The 21,488-nt window shown below is 39.6% G+C and overlaps 1 protein-coding gene across 1 annotated transcript in view; it reads left to right on the plus strand.

Moving 5' to 3' along the window:
- LOC149840382 (alpha-mannosidase At3g26720-like) overlaps nucleotides 1-13,817 on the plus strand; it is a 97,213-nt gene extending 83,396 nt beyond the window's left edge. The window contains exons 23-29 of the mRNA XM_090003141.1: nucleotides 8,217-8,329; nucleotides 8,436-8,520; nucleotides 9,799-9,909; nucleotides 9,983-10,078; nucleotides 11,736-11,783; nucleotides 13,004-13,072; nucleotides 13,371-13,817. Of these exons, the coding sequence (XP_089859267.1) occupies nucleotides 8,217-8,329; nucleotides 8,436-8,520; nucleotides 9,799-9,909; nucleotides 9,983-10,078; nucleotides 11,736-11,783; nucleotides 13,004-13,072; nucleotides 13,371-13,598 (750 nt within the window). The 3' untranslated portion in view covers nucleotides 13,599-13,817. The remainder of the gene's footprint in view (nucleotides 1-8,216; nucleotides 8,330-8,435; nucleotides 8,521-9,798; nucleotides 9,910-9,982; nucleotides 10,079-11,735; nucleotides 11,784-13,003; nucleotides 13,073-13,370) is intronic.
- Nucleotides 13,818-21,488: the final 7,671 nt, after the last annotated feature.

Consider the following 21,488-nt stretch of genomic DNA (forward strand, 5'->3'; position numbering starts at 1 on the left):
CTTCAAGTACCACAAGATCCTCTTAACTGCCTCCATATGCACAGTCCTTGGTTCATGCATGAATTGTGACACTTGATTTACAACATAAACTATATATGGTCTAGTAAAGGTCAGGTATTGAAGCATACCAACTATACTTCGATAGTTGGTTGCATTCGCATATATATCTCCATCTCCGTTACTTAACTTCTGGTGAATGGGAGATGGCGTGGCCACTGGTTTGCATTCCCTCGTTCCACTCTTATCAAGTAAATCGATGGTATATTTATGTTGAGTCATTGTTAACACCTCTTTTTGCCTATCAACTTCAATCCCAAGGAAGTACTTTAACTTTCCAAGATCTTTCATTTGAAATCTGCTGCTAAGCAGCCCTTTGATCTCTTGAATATGTTCTTCTGAATTTCCTGTAATTATCGTGTCATCTACATATATGAGAAGAAGTGTTATGGAACCTTCTCTTTTGTAGATAAACAAGGAATAATCAAGATATGAATGAACAAATCCATGCCTCTGAATTTCTTGAGAAAAACTTTCAAACCATGAACGTGATGCCTGCTTCAATCCATAAATGGACTTTTGTAGTCTACACACATAAGCATTCAGGTCATCTTGAGCGTACCCTTCCGGTTGTTCCATATACACTTCTTCCTTTAGGCTGCCATTAAGAAAATCATTTTTAACATCCATTTGGTTGAGTGTCCAACCATAATCAAGAGCTAGAGACATAATAATCCGAATGGTACCCATTTTTATCACCGGAATAAATGTTTCATCATAATCCAATCCATGCTCTTGAGTGAATCCTTTTGCCACAAGTCGTGTTTTATATCTCTCTACACTACCGTTCGGTCTATATTTTATTTTATAAACCCATTTAGACCCAACCACATTCTTATTCAAAGTTTTTTTGACAATTTTCCAAGTTTGACATTTGTGCAGAGCTTTCATTTCTTCATTCATTGCATCAATCCATCTTTTATGTTGATATGCTTGATAAAAATGCTTGGGTTCTTGGGATTCTATGGCTGCAAGAAATGCTTGATGATCTGCACTAAATTTTTTATAACTGACCCACTTCTCTATGGGATGATGTATTTGTCCTGACCTTCTCAGAGTCACGAGATTCTCATATGTGTCCACATGCCTTTCCTGTCCTGATATTTTGGGCATAAAATAGGATCTCGTACCTCTAGTATACACATGTCCCTCTTTGAATTTGTGGTGGATCTGCTCTTTTGTCTTATCTCTGTCATCTGTTCCTGTCTCATCTAATCCAACAGAAGTTATCATCTCTTTCTGTATGTGGAAATAACTCCACACTGAGCCAAGGTTGATAATATTTAATCTTTGATTGCCTGTCTTGAAGTTTATTTGTATTATCATCATGCTGAAAACAATTTTCATCAAAAACGACATTCCTTGAGATACAAATGGTTCTAGTGGCCATCTCATAACATCGATACCCTTTATAGTCATCTGCATATCCAATAAATCTGCAAATACTGGCTTTATCCCCAAATTGATTTCTTTGAGTCTTATCAATATAAATATAGCAAATGCAACCAAAAGACTTCAGAAGTGAATAATCAAGATGTTTGTCATAAAGTATGAAATAAGGAGATTTTTTGTCTAATACTTTCATGGGAAGACGGTTTATTACATAAATTGCAGAATGAAAGACTTTTATCCATAGTCTCATTGGTACACCAGTGGCTTGTATCACATTGAGTGCACTTTCTACAACATGGTGATGTTTTCGCTCTGCAAGACCATTTTGTTGGGAGGTGCGAGGACAAGACACCCTTTGAACAATTCCATTTAGTTGCAGAAATTCAACGAAATCATTAGAAACATACTTACCACCTCTATCACTTTGAAAATTAAGAATGGTCGAGGAAAACTGATTTTTGACATAGGCATGAAATTTGTGAAAGATGTCAAAAACTTTAAACTTTTGTTTCATGAAAAATATCCACGAATAACGAGAATAATCATTGACAAATATAACATAATATCTACTTCCAGAAGATGAATTTTCTGGAACCGGACCTCAAACATCAGAATACACAATTTCAAAAGGTTTTGGAGCTCTTTTATTCATAGAATGAAAAGGAATTACATGACCCTTGCAAACTTGACAACTGGAACACAATGTCTTATTTAAATCATAACTCAAACTTGTCTCTAGAATCAACTTGCTAGAGGCAAGGTGTTCAATAAATTTGACACTACAATGACCCAATCTACTGTGCCAAAGATTGACATTATTGATAAGACTAACTGTATAAGCAAAAGACTTTTCCAAAACTGATGTTGAAGAAGAAGAGGGACACTTCTGTAATGAATTTTCTTGGAAGACGTACATGTTCTCACGTCGCTCCCCTTCAACATATGTTGTCTTCATGCAAAGATCATTCACATACACAGAAGGAGTGAAAACAACGCAGGAATTAGTATCATCAACAAGTTTGAAAACAAAAACAAGATTTTTCTTGATGTTGGGTGCCCAAAGAACGTCAAAAAGTTTAATAGCTTTAGATTTAGAGAAAGGAATAAAAACATTTCCAACATATGTGATGGGGGTGTTTAGCACCGTCTTTTGTAATGACATTGCCCTTCTTAGAATATGTAATTGGTCTAGAAAGCTTACCTGCATCTCCAGTGATGTGACTAGCTGCTCCAGAGTCAACATACCAAACTCCTTGATCATTTTGTTTCATATTTAAGGAATTTATCGCAGCAACTAATATATTTAAATCACCCAATTTTTTCTCTCTTCCAGCATGTGGCTTATTCATATTTTGTCCAACTGCATGCCCTTTATGATAAGTAAAGTTATCCTCAGTATTATAGGCCGGATCATCTTTGTGATAACAATTAGCTTTCACATGGCTAGGCTTTCTGCATATGAAGCAAACTGGAACACGCCTGCTCCCAATGTTAACACTAATTTGGAGCATTAGGAGAGGACAAAATACCAAGGTTTTAAAACCCGTGACTCGGAACTCGACTCGTTCTTTATTGACTCGTGACTCGACGGGTCAACTCGGTGACTCGGACCGGGTTTTGTTAACTTTTGATTTTAAAAGAAAAACAATATATAATTTGTCTGAAACCATGTTTTTGAGTAAACATAGTCTCCAAATGTCTCTAAGAATATAAAAACAACTGCAAAGAGCTATAGAGGTTTGCTTGAATAATTGAATTTGATATCTATACAAGCACTTTGACTAATTCATAACTTGAATTAGAGGATTTGGTCACCATGAGTTTAGTCTGCTACTACCTAAGGTTCCTAAAATGGTCAATCATATATGCTAGCTTGTTTTAAAAGTTTTAATTCCCTCTCTAACAAATCCATAAATGTAAAACAGGGATATATGTGCATATTGAAAGTTTACAGAATGCCCAATATCAACATAAATAAGCAATTTTCTCATGTATAAAACTATGCAGGAAATATATTAATGGCACAACTATAAAAAGACTACTAATATTTGAATATGTACAATGCTTGTTCACATAAAAAATGGATGATGAAACCTAAATGTGACTTCCCATAGGCACAGTTGACCCGCCATATATAGTGAGAATCATTTCTTTAAAATATTTTGCTAGAATAAGTTGATAACACAGGGTGAACAGTAGTTCGAACAACATGGCGATTTTATTCTATGGATTTAAATGCTTTTTTATCTTTAAATGATTTTTATTTTCTTTTTTATACAAAATCTGGGGGTAACCCTTGTTAAAATATATGTACTTATATATTTCGAAACTGTAATTTGAAACTCAAAAAACAAATTTCAAACATCCCAAAACTCACCCGAGTCAGGCCGAGTCAAGCCCGAGTTTTGGCAAACCGAGTTTGCCTTGCCGGGTTGACTCGCTGGAGGGGCGAGCCGAGCCGAGCCGAGTCAACGAGTTGACTCGACGAGTTTTAAAACACTGCAAAATACCTCTGCCTCCCTGATTTCTTGCTCTTCCTCGGCCATGTCCTCCTCGGCCATGTCCTCCTCGGTAACCTCCTCTTCCTCTTCCTCTTCTTCTATTTGCCCCCATATACAATACCTCATGAGAATCTTGTGACAACCCAGAGTATCCGGTAAAATTCTTGAGATTCATCTCATACTGAAGTAACCGAGGTCTAGATCTTTTAACGACGGAAAAATATGAAAGCACGACAATGTCGTAGAAATAATATGATATTCTTGCCCCAAGCCCGCTAGGGTCTGTTGAACCCTATGTCACATGGGTGCGGGGATGTGGCAAAATATATATATGAGGGGGGTCCAGGGATTCTTCTCATTAAATTCTTGTGATAAAATAAACATGATTTTTGTGATAAGCAAAAATGGGTCTTTTCATGGTTTTTCCTTAACCAACCATTTCTTTTTTTATGCCTAAGAGTGTTAAGTTTGTGAAATTTCATATGGCTCGGCCCGAGTTCCAATTAAGTTAGTATTTTTCAATGTAAAAATGATAAAAAAATATTATTTTAGCAGGTATGGTTTGGATCTGATTTATCATTTATGTAACCTTATAAGGTTCGGGTATGGTTTCTCTTATGATGAGTTCAATTAGACTCTAGTTCAGGATCTTGGTATGGTTTCTTATGATGGATTCCATTAGACTCAAGTCCATAACCCGATACCATTATCTCATATAGGGTTTGAGTTTGATTTCACTTAAATCCGAACCAAACCCAACCCAACCCGTTGACACCATGAAATTGAAAGTGGGCCTAACCACGAGCGATAATGTGGTGGGGCCAGCGCTTCGCACTCATAAGAGTAGTGATAATAATCTCTCTCTCTCTCTCTCTCTCTCTCTCTCTCTCTCTCTCTCTCTCTCTGACGCGATGATCGAGGTGGAGAGCTGGAGAGGTGAATGTGAAGTTTGTACAACTCATTTAATTCATGCCTGACAGAGCGCAGCATTGAACCAGTCATTTAATTCATGCCTGACAGAGCGCAGTATTGAACCAGCCTGGGTCACCTTTCATTCATTGCTCTCTCTATGTCGCCTTTGTTTTCGTGCTGCTTGTGATCTTTTTGCCTCCTGAGGAAGAAAGCAACAATTGGGGTTTTCGAATCCTACAGAATACTTTTGAGTATTTTATAGCTAAAGGAGTCCATCACACAACACTCTTTTGGCTCTCCGTCCGAGAGAGAGAGAGAGAGAGAGATGGGGAGAGCTCCATGTTGTGAAAAGCAAGGGTTGAAAAAGGGTCTGTGGACGGCTGAAGAAGACAAGATTTTGGTCGATTACATCAATAAGAATGGCCATGGCAGTTGGCGCTCCCTTCCTAAACTTGCTGGTACTCTTTAATTTCCTACTTGTTCATTCTTTCTTCTTCTCCATCTTTGTTTTCTCTATTATTTTTTCCTCTTTTGCTTCTCCTTGGTTTTAGTCCGTTTCATGGGTTTCTTTTTTTTTTTAAAGGATCTCTTGTCAATGAAAATGTTGTACTTTGTTTAGTGTCACCCATGGTATTTCTTGAGTAAAAAGAAGAAATATATGAAGGGGGCTTTATAAGCCCAAACAAGCAGTACACAGTGAATTATGTACGGGTTGTAAAACATCACTTTCACAAACACCGAACACTATAGAGTGGGATTTCTATATCGGTTTTCATTGTAGAGATTTGCAAGCATCCAAAAGGGGGATTTTTAAATTCCGCAGCTCATTTCATAAGGCAATTTTAAAAAAAAAAAATCCAAAAAATAGACCAAAATGACCCTGGGTGCGTTGACCGCACCCAGGGCCAGGTTGACCGCACCGGGTGCCACACCCGCACCCGCGTCGCGTCACGTCGACGTGGGTGCGACACCTGTCTGGCCGAATCCTGTGACATAGGTTGAACCTTGTCACGATCAGAAACAATCTCTCCAACCAACGCTAATTGGTCAGTGATCTCTTTCACTCTATTTAAATAGTCCAAAATAGTTGAGGAACCTTTCTTGAGACTCTGAAACTCTTTCCTTAGATACATAACTCTAGATTCTGAGATTTGAGAATATGTCTTGGCTAAACTATCCCATAGTTCTTTAGTTGTGCAATCATCTGGAATCCTAATGAGAACCTCTTGTGAAAGGGTAGACGTTAGATAGGCTACAACCGCTTGATCCTTTTTTACCCATGACACATACTCAGAATTCTTAACATAAACTACGTTCACTATCCCTTTGTCATCTCTCTGCTCCTGCATAATAAACTCGAATGGCATTTTAACCGAACCATCAAGATGACCAAACAAATCATGGCTCTTGATAAAAGGGATAATTTGCCTTTTCGAGGTCAGAAAATTATTGTTTAATTTTTCTGAAACAAGTTGGGTCAAGAAACTAGAGGACAACATGGTCTCTGAACTATGTCACAGGGAATCGGCTAGCAGGGTGCCGCACCCGCGTCGACGCGACGCGACTCGACGCGGGTGCGGTCAACCCAACCCTGGGTGCGTTGACCACACCTAGGGGCATTTTTGTCCATTTTTTTTTTTTTGATTTTTTTTTGAAAAAAAAAATTTGCCCTATGAACTGGGCTGTGGAATTTTAAAAATTTTCTTTGGGTGGGGCGCTGCCCCCCTATAACCCCCCTTCCTACAAGGGCAAAAACAATGAATCAGACTTCACAACTCATCACTTTCATCTTTAGGGACAACCATATAAGATAAAAAAATGGTAAAAAGTAAGTTGGGCATAAATGTCATGGACCTTAACAGCTACCATACATTCTTACATATAGACTATATATATATATATATATACATTTTTGCCCCTGCCGCACCCCCGCACCCGGGTTTTTTGGAAGTGCCGAATCCCCACACCCGCACCCGCGCCCGCACCCGCACCCGCACCCATGTGACATAGACTGTGAAGTATTGATATCCATTAGAAAGAGACGAAATTACAGCAATATATGATGAACAGATATTATGTTCAACAAACAAAAATGATCAAGGGTAAAGGCCGACCCAACAACAATATATAATGAACAAATATTATGTTCAGCAAAAAAAAATGATCAAAGGTAGACTGGAAATGAAAGGCTGGTAATGATAGACAGACCCTGAGATATGGACAGCAATGATTAACTCATAGAACTTTCAGCAGAATTTCTGTTACAGTCCAAACAGGCCAGATCACGACTCAAAACAGTTTCTGGATACCAAAGAATACCGAGGATCCGGAAACACAACACAGGACTGATAACGAATCAATTTCAGTCCAGCCAAAACAGATTTAAGATGCAACCAGTTTCCAAATAGTGGATGACACGAGAAATTCAGATTCACGACACACAAAAAAATGATTGCGACACAAAATCGAATTCACGACAACGACACTAGAAATATAAAGGGGGAAAGATCTGAAAGTCAGATTCACGACAACACAGGAAAAATATAAAAGAGGGAAAGATTTGATTCACGACACAACAAAAACAACTACCCAACCAGTTATAATCACGTTACAGCTTGCAGAATGATGATCGGCCCAATCAAACACATCAAATCACGCCCAATCATGCACCATGCTTTGATACCATATTAGAGTTTCAAGTATTACCAGATCAAACCTGCAGTCGCTTGTTGATCAGCCTTGCAGAGGTTCCTTTTTTGTCAGCAGCGTCTTGTTGGTTCCCCTTTTTAACGAGAGAGAGAGAGAGGTCCAAAATGTATTATGCAGCAGCCAGACCCTTCACGTGTAATGTCCTTTTATGTTACAATCAGATTAGGGCTGCAATCCAATGACTAAACAGCCCTCAATAATATAACTTAATTACAATTTACATAGCATGTTTGGATTTTGGATCCATATCCGATCCAAACCCGAAACCATAAAATGACGTCTTAACAGGTTGCTTACCAGCTTCCATAAAAATGGCAATAAATTTGCAAATATATTGCGATTAAAACATGCTAAATTAAAGTTAGGCAATATTTTGAAAATCTCGTGATATAATCAGGATCATCGCAGCCTTTGTTTATATTGTGATAATATCACGAGATTTCAAAATCTTGGGGATATTTGTGACTATGCTCTAGATACATTCTGAAGGCACATTTTTAAACATTTATCCCCTTATGCCATACTTTTAACTTGAAATATACTGTGGTTCTATAAAATTTGGATGGGTAATGTACTGCTTTTGATATAATTTGGTCCCAAAACTCTCACTTTGTGTGCCCCTTTCTTTCTCTTTCCCTTCCACAGATCAATCTTGGGATATATATGGTGGATAACAACCTAGAGTTCTCAGTATTGGTAGACCGAGCAATTGGAGGATCTAGTGTAGTAGATGGACAAGTAGAGTTGATGCTTCACAGGTTCCTTCTTCATTGCATCATGCTGCAAAGAAACTTTATCAACATTTTGTTTATATTTAACATGTATTCTAGTGCCTCTAAACTCACAGCTCTGATGCTGATGCAGGAGGTTGCTTCATGATGATTCGAGGGGTGTTGCAGAGTCATTGGATGAAACAGTTTGTGTCCTTGAAGACTGCAAAGGATTAACGGTATGCGTACATTGTGCTCTTCTTTCTCTATCTCATGTACTGTGCTCTTGGTGATCTATCTATTTCAACCAAAAGATGTGATCTTCAGATGGGAGCTAGTGAAACTATTATACTATCAAAATAGATTTGTGTCTAGATTAGTTTTTATGATAAATGGATAGGATCCAAGCTCAATGCAATTGGCAGCCTACCTTGAATTGTTTTCTTTTGTCTTCTCTTCAGAGGTAATTCTATTTGGCATATCATGTTTGTGTCTTCACATAGCTTCTGACCCTGTAAATTATATTATTTTATGCAACAATTGTCTTTTTGGCTCTCATTGTTATCAACTCTTCTTTGCCTTGGTGGTTATAGGCATCCTTGGCGCCTACAACGTCAAGGGATGGGGCTAGGTATTATTAATCTATAAGTTGTGGTCTGGTAATTAAAAAAAAATCAACAACTTATTGAATGTTCTGTCAGACAATAGCTGACATAGAGGGGATGTCATTTCTGGAACTGTATATGTAAGACATTTATGTTATAGTCCAGAGTTACCAGTCGAGGAAGCGGGAGCGGGAAGCGATACGGGAAGCGGGAGCGGGAAGCGAGGCACTTTAAAAAATTTAGGAAGCGGGGAAGCGTGGGACCACTTAGAAGAAAATTCCGAACCGTCTCGGAAACGACCTAGGAACCGAACCGGAAGCGACCTAGGAAGCGAACCGGAAGCGAGGGGAAGCGAAAAAAATGAAAAAAATGGGGAAGCGAGGGGGAAGCGTGGGGGAAACGTGGGGGAAGCGCGCTTTCCATTTATGGGAAGCGCGTTTCCCATAAAAGGGGGACGCGCTTCCCATAAAAGGGAAGCGCGCTTCCCAAAAAAGGGGGACGCTTCCCCTCACGCTTCGGAAGCGCGACGTTTCGCGCTTCCGAAGCGCGCTTCCCCTTTTGCCTAGGCGCTTCCGGTAACTCTGTTATAGTCCACAGATAGTCTGTCTGAAGTCGGTTCTAATGAAAGAACACTTGCTAAGCAACTCAACTTTCATGAGTTCATGCCCTTCAGGTTGGTCCATGCCTTGTCCAGTTTTCCCACTTCCTGCTGTGCTTTGTTGAATCCCTTGGTTGCCATTGATTGTGCGTCTCTCCATATCATTTTTCTATCTATGCCTGTTGAAATAAGATTTCCTTTCTCATGTTCTTTTCATTTTCCAACATATTACTTGTAATTTTTTTATTTATCTGTATAAAATTCCTCTTTTTTCCCACCTTTGTGTTGAAATAGTCCACTTAATGTTCATACAGATTCAGGGAAAATTTTATCTCAAGATAGATCCAATAGGTGCAGGTGCCAAATGGCGCCGTTCTGCTGGTCAAGAAATATATTCACCACTTCTTTTAGCATTCGCAGAACAGGTGCAGCTCACATTTGGCTTTCATTGAATTTTTAATATTGTTGTGGCGATATTCAATGGTTCACGATCTACAGGATAGAGGTAGATGGAACATTCCTCTTGTATCAACCTTTTCAGCAACCGATACATCTTACACCCTGCCCGATAATGTGGCAATGATCACCCTTCAGGTATGTGATTTCCACTATCATTCAAATATTATATTATTCTCTTGCAATTTGTTTTTATATAGGATCTCCTATGGTTTAAAGCATGGTCATGTTTGGCTTCTACAGACTTGGAAGGTTGCTTCCAGAGTGGAAAGCTGGCTGCTTCCAGCTTAAAAAAAGCACATAGAGAATCTGGGAAGCATGCATCTTACACCATGCAAATCATGCTTCTTAGAAACTGTGGTTGTTTTATGAGGAAGTTGCGCCTCTATTTGGTGGGAACTGGGAAGCACACACACACATTAAAGAATTGCCACTATTGAGGAAAAAAGTCATGATTCTCCTATTCAAAGTTTGACATCTAAAGATATGACTCAGCCTCTTTCTCTCACATGCATAAATGCAACATTGTTACTTTTGTATGACAGTCTACATCCTTTTTTGCAAATCCAGCCCTTCAGATGCATTCAACGTGGTCCATCTGCTAGGAATCAACAGTTGGACCATGATTTTTAGATGATTGAATATTTATGAAAAATCTAAGCCATCGATTTCAAACCTTAAAAAGTCCTGCTTATGCATCACAATCGGATGATTCAGGAGCCAGTCCCTTTAAAACAAAACATGTAGATCACATCCGTACAGCCAGATTTAAGAACAAAAAAAAAAGAAAACCTACAAAAGTCTTGGTTCACGCTCTAGTTCTCACATTTTAGATGCCTATATATATATATATATATATATATGCACCCATCTTAGACCATCCGAACAAATGATCAGATGTTCAAAAGGGCCTTATAGATATTGGTTTGTTTAGTAAAATACTTTTGGATCATGTGATTGCGATGTGTAAGAAGGATTTTCAAGGGTTTCAAAAATCGACAGTTCACAATGTAATAAGGATTTAAAAATTTTGTGATTTTACTTCAGAAAAAAAATCAGGGTTGTAATCTCTATTAACCAAACCATCTTGAACTCATCAATGGGGTCAGATTCAGTGAGGTAAGTTGTTGACTTGATAAAAGGTGGTTGCATACAACTTAATCGCCGCACACCTGTGAAGCTATACACACACACACACACACATCTTAATGTCCAGTGGAGGTGGCGTTCTCTGCCAAATAGAAATTCTTTTCAGGTGTTTGATCCATCAGATATAGGTTGCTGCATAATGAGTTTATTCCCCAAGTAACTGAACAAAAAATCAATTTTATTCGACTTTGAATTGAGAGAATCTCGGTCTTAAGTTTCAACGAACTTTAATGACTGCATTGTGCTTATTCCTAGAATCTGAGAGGATTGCAGAACTGAAGACTTATGCAGAATTCACGTGAATATCAACCTCTGTAGAGCAAAACATTCATTAAAAAAGATTATGACTATTAGAACTAGAAAAGCAAGGCATTTCTTAACAAGCTTATAGGCTACCTGTCTACCAGTGTGATGAAAATGCAATATGCTTCAGTATTGCACATCCCATGATGAAACTTATCACTGATGTTCTCCATTTTTTGAGAAATCCAGTGCTCAAGAAAAAAATTAAAAATAAAAACTGATCACTGATATTTGATGGATTTTAGGAAATTATTGTCTAGAAGCAAATGTATTATTAGCTCTATCATATCTTTCCCATATTTAGACGCTGCCTTTTGGAGCTTCTGATATCATATGTCTGCAGGAGCTTGAGGATGGAAGCACACTTCTTCGGTTGGCGCATCTATATGAGGTTTCATTTTCCTCTTTGTTATTCTGTCTTGTGTTTTCCCATCAAGTTGCTTGTTTCTGGAGCATGGTCACAAAGAGATGCAAGCGCTCATTATATTTCATGAACTTTTGGTTAGCATGCAACTCCCAATAATTAGAGAATTGCCTCTTTTTAATTGCTTTATGTTTTATAGTATTTTTGGCCTGCTTGCGTCAACATTTACTGTTCAATTTATTGGTGAGTTATGCTTGAAGTGTTCTGAAAGATGCAGAGTAGTTAGGCTGCAAATAAGCAACACGAGGATTTCTCTTTCTGAAGCCAAAAGGATATTCAGTTTTTTTTCAATTAATATTGTTCAAGACTTTTTTCTAGATTTTTTTATTTAATTAATTTGGTCTTGTAATTCCTTCCTGTTGTACTGGGAACTTGCATGAAAATGTGTTCCTTTTGATAAGCGATTTGATGGACTATTGTGTAATGAAACACAAACACAAATACACTCACAATACTACTAGGAACATGCAAGAAAGTGCACATGTACAAGGGCACACTCACAATAGCACACAAAAAAGCACAAGATATAAAAAATAATATTTTATTCACACTTAAAAAGCTTAAGACAAGCATACAAAATACATGGGAGAGACCCCATATAAATAGAGAAGGGAGGGAACAAGAGGGCTAGTTTGACTAGTTGTTGGACTAGCCCAACAGCTAGTTGGGCTAGTCCCAACGGCTAGAACAGATTCAAATAAAAAATACAAAAATGCCCTTAATGGGCATGACCTATTACAAAGAGAGAAAAATACATAGAAATCTAATGGAAATATATATGTATATCGACACATATATACATAATGTATATACATATTAATATACATACATATACATTCTTATATACATAACAGCTATATATACATATACATTCATACTGAAGGGAATAGGTTGTCTTGTTCCATTGTCCTGCATAGGTATGGTTTTACCTCTTTCTAGTTCTAATTTGTAGTGTAGCATTATAGTGATCATACCCAATAGACGAATATTTCACATGCAGATCCACACTTTTCTCAGGTCAAAATCACCCAAATAGTAGGTTGCCTGGGCATCACCAAGAAAATTACATGATTGTTTGAGAATTGAAGGGTTCTTTATTTCCAACAACGAATATTGGTCAAGAACTCTTAGGAATTCTGGATGTTATTACCTGAAATTCTTCTCTTGCTTATATTCTGCCTTGCCAGATGGGAGAGGATAAGGACCTTTCGGTGATGGCATCCATTGACTTGCAGAAGCTGTTCAAGGGTAGAGTGGTAAACACTTTTGACTTGAAAATGGAATTTTAAGTTTGGTTGCATTTCACTAAAATACATCTGTTCCAATATCAAGTTGTGATCAATGTGGGCTTAAACAATGAGTCATCTGAAAGATGTCTTGTTGAAAAAGGGGTTGAGACTCACCTTGCCTTTGGGTGTTTCTATTGGCCATCTGCAACTGACATGATGCTTGTTGAGTGCTTTTCCTCCACTCAATGGTGTTTTTTCTCTTGTAAGTTTTATTTTCTAAATCCTGCTTTGGAGCCTAAAAAAATGGATTCTTCTGCATTTACAGGTAAGTAAAATCAAAGAAATGAACTTATCTGCAAATCAAAAAAGGGAAACCATGGAAAAGAAGCGACTGGTTTGGAAAGTAGAAGGTGCACCTCGTGCTGAAACTGTCGTGAGAGGTGGCCCTGTGGATCCTGATAAGTTGGTGGTGGAGTTGGGTCCTATGGAGATCCGCACTTTCTTGCTAGAGTTTGATTACATCTTCCGCCAAAAGGGTAATTCCATGAGGTAAGACACCCTAAGATAAGTTTTCCTACTGAGCGTCAGAGTGGCCATATTATTCTCATTGTGGTTCTTCGTCTTCACTGAATTTGTGTATCTACAACTTACAATTTCTTCATTCCCTTCCCTCTTGTGTTTGATGGATTCTACTTTAACCATTGGAAACTTTCTTGTAGGTTGTATATATAGGATACATGGTGCTAAATAAAACATGTAATTGGATTTCCAATGTTTTTTTTGCATGATTGATTTACTAGAAATCGACACTTTGATCATGCGTTTTGGATGAAAAAAATGGCATTTGGAGCCTGAACATTTATAAAAATTGTAGGCCTTCTATTTTTGAAATCTTGTAAAAACCTATCCATGCATCGGAATCAAATGCTCCAAGAACTGATTCCTATAAAAACTGTAGTCAGAATTTCGAAAAAAGACCTGAAATCCAATAAAATATTTTTTTTAGCTCTATGCCATGTTTAGCACGGATTTATATACATATATATATATATATATATATATATATATATATAGAGAGAGAGAGAGAGAGAGAGTCAAACTTGAATCAATTATATGCTAAATATTTTTTCTTCCAAATATATGCTAAAGTAGAGCTTTTTAAAATGACGAGCAGCTTGTGACTTGATTCAATTTTGTCTAGAGCTTGTTCGGGCTAATAGACTAAACTTGATGAGCTGAGCATAAACAAAGTGTGAGCGGCTTAGTCAAACACGCACACCGTGAGCACAAAGTGCACTCAAAATTTCACCATTTAAAAAAAATCTGACCGTACAGATGTGCCACACAGATGAATTAATAAGGATGGCTTTTGAACCATCTGATTCCAACATGTAATCCGACTTTTTTAAGTGTTGAAAAGTAAAACGGCCCATAAGTTTTTTCTTTTCTTTTTTTTTGAAAAAAAAGGCCCATAAGTTTTAAATTTGAAATATTATAAAGTTCGTTCAAGAAACAGGAACCAATAGGTGGTTCCTAACAAATGGAACATGTTGAATACATTCGTGATCAATTACTGGAAAATGGTGTCCAACACCCGTGCACTCGAGGGTCCACGCCAACTTGGAGATTTGTTTCAGGTCTGACCCAAATTTGGATGCGTTCTATTTAGAGCTGAAATATTGGTTAGATCCATTTTGGACTTAAGTTTGAACTATGATCCGTTCATAAGCTCATAGTCAAAGGAGGGTTGTTGGGGACCAACAGGGGGCTCCGTTTGTTTGGTAAGTGCAGTTTGTGCAAGTCACTGTGTGATGGGGCGTTGCAAGTTCAAACTCCACTGGTATGGGCGGTTGAATAACTGCCTGGTTGTATAGATACCAGTAGGGCTTGTCTAATGGAAGCCTTAATTCCCCAGCTTGATCATAACACAAAAAAAAGAGTTCGGTTGTTGGGGGTTTAGTTTTCTTTTTGTTTTTACGATCAGAAACTCTTGCTGAAGAAAGGAAAACCTGGGTGGGGCACCGCGACCGCCCTGCACCTCTGAAAGATAATTTTAAAGCAATTTTTTTTTTGAAAGGCAAGCTAGGGCTAGGCGGACCCTTACCAGAACAACAGCTGCCCCATGTGGCAGGGGGATTCGATACTGGGCTTCAGCTTGACACAGGACTCCGCTTACCACATGAGATACCACAAGGCTTGACACAGGTTCCCAATTCATATTTTGCTTGAGAGAAGGGTAAAACAGGCACATTTACATGTTTTCCATTGCTTAATGTCCTTATTTGACCATTGTCACTTTGGAACTGCATAAGGAATTTCAAAAAAGGTGGTATCTGCAATGAAATATCGGGTAAAAAGTGGGTCTGTATTAGGAAATTATGCTATTTTAAAGCAAAATTCCTTTTTTTTTTAGCCATAAAATTTGGGTACATTTTAGGACATTGATTTTTGAAGTCTTTGAAAAACTTTCTTGCACATTCTACTCATGTTTCAAAACCCTTTTTTTCACTAAACCAACCATGTATATCACTTATTTTAGGGTTTTTTTTACCATCCTATCATTTGATGTGGCAGTTCATGATTGGTGCACTCACCTGCCACGTAGGTCTCTGAACAGGTTTGTCACAAGCATAATCTGAAATATGAGTCATTTTTTTAAAATCTCGTGATAAATTGTGAGATTTTCAGGAGACAATATAATCCCTAAAAACAGGATATTTTCAAAATATCCCGTAGACTGAAATATCATGTTTTATTTCTGTTATTAACATGTTATTTATATTATATATAATTTTTTATATCTTTAATTTTTCTGAAAATTTTATATATTTTTAAATTTAAATATAAAATTACAAAAAAATTAAATATAAAAAAAATTTCCTGGAGTTTTTTTAAGAAAAAACAAAATTTGTAATTTCCTTCCGGATTTTCTGTTTAGAAAATCCCTATAAAGAGATTTGATACCATGGTCACAAATTTTCATGACTAAACTCTTAATGCATTACTTGCTACTACAGGGAATATATTCCAAACCTGGTCTGCAGAACGAGCAGGATGGCGTCTTTTTGTTTTTATAATTCCCTCTCTTTTTAACCTATTTGCTATAATGAGGCTTGGCAGACCCCTTTGAAAATGATACAAAGACTAGCTAATGGTTTTGTTCAACCCAACCAACTCGAATCTACCAAATGGGTCGGGTATCTGACGTATCAGAGTGTACCCGGACCCGCCCGAATAACAAGCAACTAGATTTGGGTCCGGGTTATGTCATATCAAGAAAATGAAACGCGAAGCTATGATTCGTATAATCTAAAGAGTATCTAACATATATTCCCATATTTTTTACTAAAATACATGCAAAATACTTGGACCAACCCAAGTCCAGTTGGATATCCGCAAAGATCACGGCTCACCTACATAGTACTCGGTCCGGGTAAAGATCAATTCAAAATTACACGGTTCAGCACTTTTGTGTCCATAGCTAGGGGTGTAAGTGTAACAGGTCGGGTTTGGTTCGGACTAGGGATGGCAGTGGACTGGGGCGGGGGACAAGGTATCCACCCCTGCCCCGTCTCAAAATTCTGCCCTTCATCTCCCCACTGGTTTTGATTTTAACCTTCATCCCTGCCTCGATCCCCATTTTGTCATCCATCCTCGGTTCAAACGGGGTGAAGCGGGGTGGGGCCCCATTTCTCTCCGATCCTCTGACATCCTTAAAGCCATTTTAGTTATTTTACTAACGGGGACGGGGACGGGGCGGGGCGGTGGAAAGCGTAAGTTCATCCCTGCCTCCATCCTTGCACGAGTTTTTATTTTAACTTCAACCCCGCCTTCATCCCTGTTTCATGTCCTCCATCCCTAGTCCAAACGGGGTGAGGCAGGGCAGGGCTTCATTTCATCCCGGTCCACTGCCATTCCTAGTTTGGATCCAGGTGGCACCAAACCATGTCCTGATTTGGGATGCTGGTACTGGATCCAGACTTGGTAAAATAATAATTTTTAATATTTTTTACATTAAAAAATTACAGATCTTAGTCAGAACTTGGGTCGGGCCTGTGTCTGGTATGAAATTTCACAAATCATACCCGGCTCCATATATTAATCAGACCCTTTGAGTCTGACCCGGATTCTAATTGGACCTCCTTGTTTATCTCACCCTATAGGGTTTGGTACAGGTTGGGTATGGGTCAAACCCGACCCATTGACAAGCCTTACCCTAGCTGGGCACTTAATTCTGGGTTCGGTTCTGGTACCCGATACAAACTTAACCAGTTGAAACCCCCACATATCCATATCCCAGTACTCAATTTCGGGTTGGGTACCCAACACAAACCTAACCAGTTGACAGCCCCGATGCTTATGCCGGGGCTCTTATCCCAAACAGAAACTGATACCCTCCTGGGCGGACCTCAGAGGGTCGACTAAGCAACAGAGTGGTATTGACCGAGCCGAAGCCAAACTGGGCAAGCCCCAGAAAATCTTTGACGGGATTCTGTGACAGTAATACTGTCCACAATAAAGTCTCAGTGAACAGGAAAAGCATGAGGTAAATGAGAAGAGAAACGTGAAAGGGGCATTTGGGGATGACGATAAAGACGAGGAAGAGAAAAGCTTTATACGGGAAGATAAGAACTTGAAGGGCATATATATATATATATATATATATATATATATATATATATATATATATATATATATATATATAGAGAGAGAGAGAGAGAGAGAGAGAGAGAGAGAGAGAGAGAGATCTAATTAGGGATACAGACTAGCCGGGCTTCCTATGTACAAGCTCGGCTCGAGCTTGGCCCAAGCATGAAGTCTGGTGTTCAGGCTCAGCTTGTACCGAGCCTGGGCTGAGCTCGGCTCCATTCATTAAGCTCGTTCTGAGAGCAATGGATCGAGCTGGCCAGGACTCATAAGTTAAAAATCTAAAGCACTTTTTCAAAGAGATAAACCCGATAAAGGTTAGCTATTACAAACATTGTTTTCCAAATAAATGCCCGACAAAGGTTAGCTACACTGGTCATTTTCAAGGAAAACAAACTTCAAAAAAAAAACACCCTTAGACAGACCAAAGGCCAAATTGTGTAATGTATATACTTCAATGAGGATGATCATACTGCAAAGATTTTGCATGAAGTTCATGTAGAGACCAAATAAGAAATCATAATGTGAAAAATGGTTAAGGCACCATTATCATGTAGCAAAATTTAGATAGAACAAGAACAAATTAATAAAAATTTTCATAAAAAACTGTCATAGACAGAATTGGAACAGATTCATGAAGTTCCCCAAGGAATTACATATATCTCGAAATCATTTTATGGCATGTAGGGATGGCAGTGGGGCGGGGGACAAGGTCTCCAACCCCGCCCCGCCTCAAGATTAGAACCTCCATCCCCGCCTCCATCCCCGCGCCGGGGATGGATTTTAACCTCCACCCCCGCTTTCATCCCCGCTTCATGTCCTCCATCCCCGGTTCAAACGGGAATGAGGCGGGGCGGGGCGGGGATATTGCAGGGAAAAGTGATGGAGACGGGTTGGGGCGGGGTGAGGAAAAGTGTACGTTCATCCCTGAATGGGGATGGATTTTAACCTTCGTCCCCGCCTCCATCCCCGTTTCATACCCTTCATCCCCGGTCCAAACGGGGCGGGGCCCCGCTTTCCTCCTGTCCACTGCCATCCCTAATGGCATGTCAATCTCTTATTTGCACAAGCTTGGCTCTATCGTATTCACAAATCACAAATGCTTGCATCAACGGGTTCCGCTTGTCCGGCAGGAGCAATTAGTGCATGACACCTTGTCTTGGAACATTGCAGGTTCGAAACCTAATGGTACGGTTGTATAACTCGTTAGGGTTTTCCAAACCCCAACTTTCTCTATTGAAAAAAAAAATCACAAATACTTGTTTTTTAGAGAACATCAAAGTTTGAGAGATTCACAAAACATCGAATAACAATCACACACGAATGTGCATGATACAATAAGAAAAAGAATTAGACGATTTCAAAGAGCAAGGCCAGAACTACTAAGAACAAGTTTTAGTTTTTTCATAAGAGAGAGTGTCACGGCCCTATTTCCTTCAATGGGCCAATGCAGCGCGATGATCCTTCTTTATCACCGCGAGCCTACTTGTCAGCTCGCTTGCCAATCGGGGAAGCTTGTAATCAGAAAGCAAGAGAGAATAGAGGGAGAAGAATTGCAATCATAAGAAGCAATCACAACGAGGGTGAATAAAAGAAAGCTCAACGCATTTAATTCATTCATAATTTTGTCGGCTAGCTATTACAGTTCAAGCATACGGGCTACCCCTTTGGGGTATTGATTCACCTGAACCGGGCAGCTTACATCAAACTCAACAAAAGCAAAACAGACTCTAAGCACAACTTTACAATGTAAGTTGCAAGGGAACATGTTCTCCCCTTCAAATCATGCGCCGTCATCGGCGTCATCTGTTTCATGGTAAGCCCTGACTTCAGCTAGGTAGCGGTTGTTCATTCGGAATGCAGGCTCCCATGTTGGTTATGTTGTTTCCTCCCACTGCACTAGATATTTCTTCGCTTCGCTCAAGTAGTTGACCTTGTGACGAAGGATCTTACTGAGGCGCTTCTCGGCCCGTTGTGCTGTCAGAGCTCTTTGCATGATGGAAGCGCGTTTTGGCATGTCGCGTTCTGGATCTTTATCGTCTGGATGAAACTGCTTGGGGTTGCACACATGGAACACTGGGTGCACCTTGAAGTCTGGGGGCAACTCCAGCTTATACGCCAGCTTGCCCACCTTCTTTGTGATGGTGAAGGGTCCTTCATACTTTCTGATCAGTCTGCGGTGCTGCCCGCGGAAGATGCTTGTGCGCCCAGGATATAACTTCACCAATACTTGGTCCCCAACTTGGAACCCAGCGGGCAGACGATGTTTGTCCGCCCACTTCTTCATTCTCTTTGCTGTTTTGTGTAAGAATGACTTTGTCAACTCATTTTGCTCGTGTCAATCGCGAATAAACTGATAGGCGAAGGATGACCTTCCCTTTTTTGTGCAGCAAGAGTGTGCGGGGTTAGTGGTTGCTGCCCCGTGGCTATCTCAAACGGGTTGTGGTCTGAAGACTCGCTCTTCTGCAGATTGTAACAAAATTGTGCTACGTCAAGGAGCTTCACCCAATTTTTCTGATTGGTACTAACAAAGTGCCTAAGGTACTGCTCAAGTATTTTGTTGATGTGTTATGTCTGACCATTTGTCTGCGGATAGAAGCTTGTTGAAAACAACAAATCAGTGTCAAGTAGCCGAAATACTTCATGTCAGAACTTGCCCATGAAGCGAGCATCGCGATCACTCACAATGCTCTTTGGTATGCCCCAGTGTTTCACCACATGCTTTACGAATAACTCTGCAGGGCACTCCTTAGAAGCTGGGATGAAGATGACATACTTTAAGAAACGATCCACCACAACCAAAATAGAACTGAGGCCCTCTACCTTTGGCAAATTAATAATGAAGTCCATGAAGATGTTATCCCAAGGACGTTCTGAAATTGGCAGAGGCTCAAGGAGATTGGCAACCTTTTGGTTTGTCCCCTTATCTTGCTGGCAGATGAGGCATGTCCGCACATACCCCTCAACGTCGTCCCTCATCTCTGGCAAATAGTAACCGCGCTCAAGGAATGATAAGGTCCGCTCCTGACTAGGGTGGTCAGCCCATAGTGTATCATGGCACTCCTTAAGCAGTTCTCGGCAGAGGCTTCCTCAATGCGGCACGAAGATTCGTCCCCCTTTTGTCATGAGAAGGCCATTCTATAGTCAAAATCGTCGAGTCTTCTCTGCCTCTGCTAGAGAAACAAAGTGTTGTGTTGTGGGATCCTGCTGCATCCCTTCGCGTATGGGGCTCAACAATGTGCCCTCCAAATGCACTTCAGAAGGCTATGTGTGCGCAACTGCCAGTTCAGCCATGCGGCTCAGAGCATCCGCAACAACATTAGTCTTTCCAACTTTATACTCCAAGGCAAAGTAGAACTCAGCCAAAAACATCTGCCACCGATCTTGTTTAGGCGTCAGCTTTTTTTGTGTCTGAAAGTAGCTCGTGACCACATTGTTCATCTTTACGATGAACTCAACACCCAGAAGGTAGTGCTTCTAGGTCATAAGGCAATATACGATGGCGATCAACCCACGTTCATGCATCATGTAACGCCTCTCTGCATCCTTCAGCTTCTGACTCTCATATGCAATCGGATGACCTTCTTGCATAATAACTTCACCAATGGCAAAGTTTGAGGCATCTATGTGGACCTCAAAGAGTTTTGAGTGATTAGGCAGTCGCAACACTAGCTCCCTCACTAAGGCTTTCTTCAATCCATCAAAGGCATCTTGGCACGCTCCTGTCTAAAGTCATACCTGATTCTTCTTTAATAAATCTGTGAGGGGCACAATAATGAGGGAATAACCTTCAATG

The sequence above is a fragment of the Nuphar pumila genome, chromosome 4 (assembly GCF_984573655.1).
Source record: "Nuphar pumila chromosome 4, dmNupPumi1.hap1.1, whole genome shotgun sequence".
In the NCBI taxonomy this organism is placed as follows: Eukaryota; Viridiplantae; Streptophyta; class Magnoliopsida; order Nymphaeales; family Nymphaeaceae; genus Nuphar; species Nuphar pumila.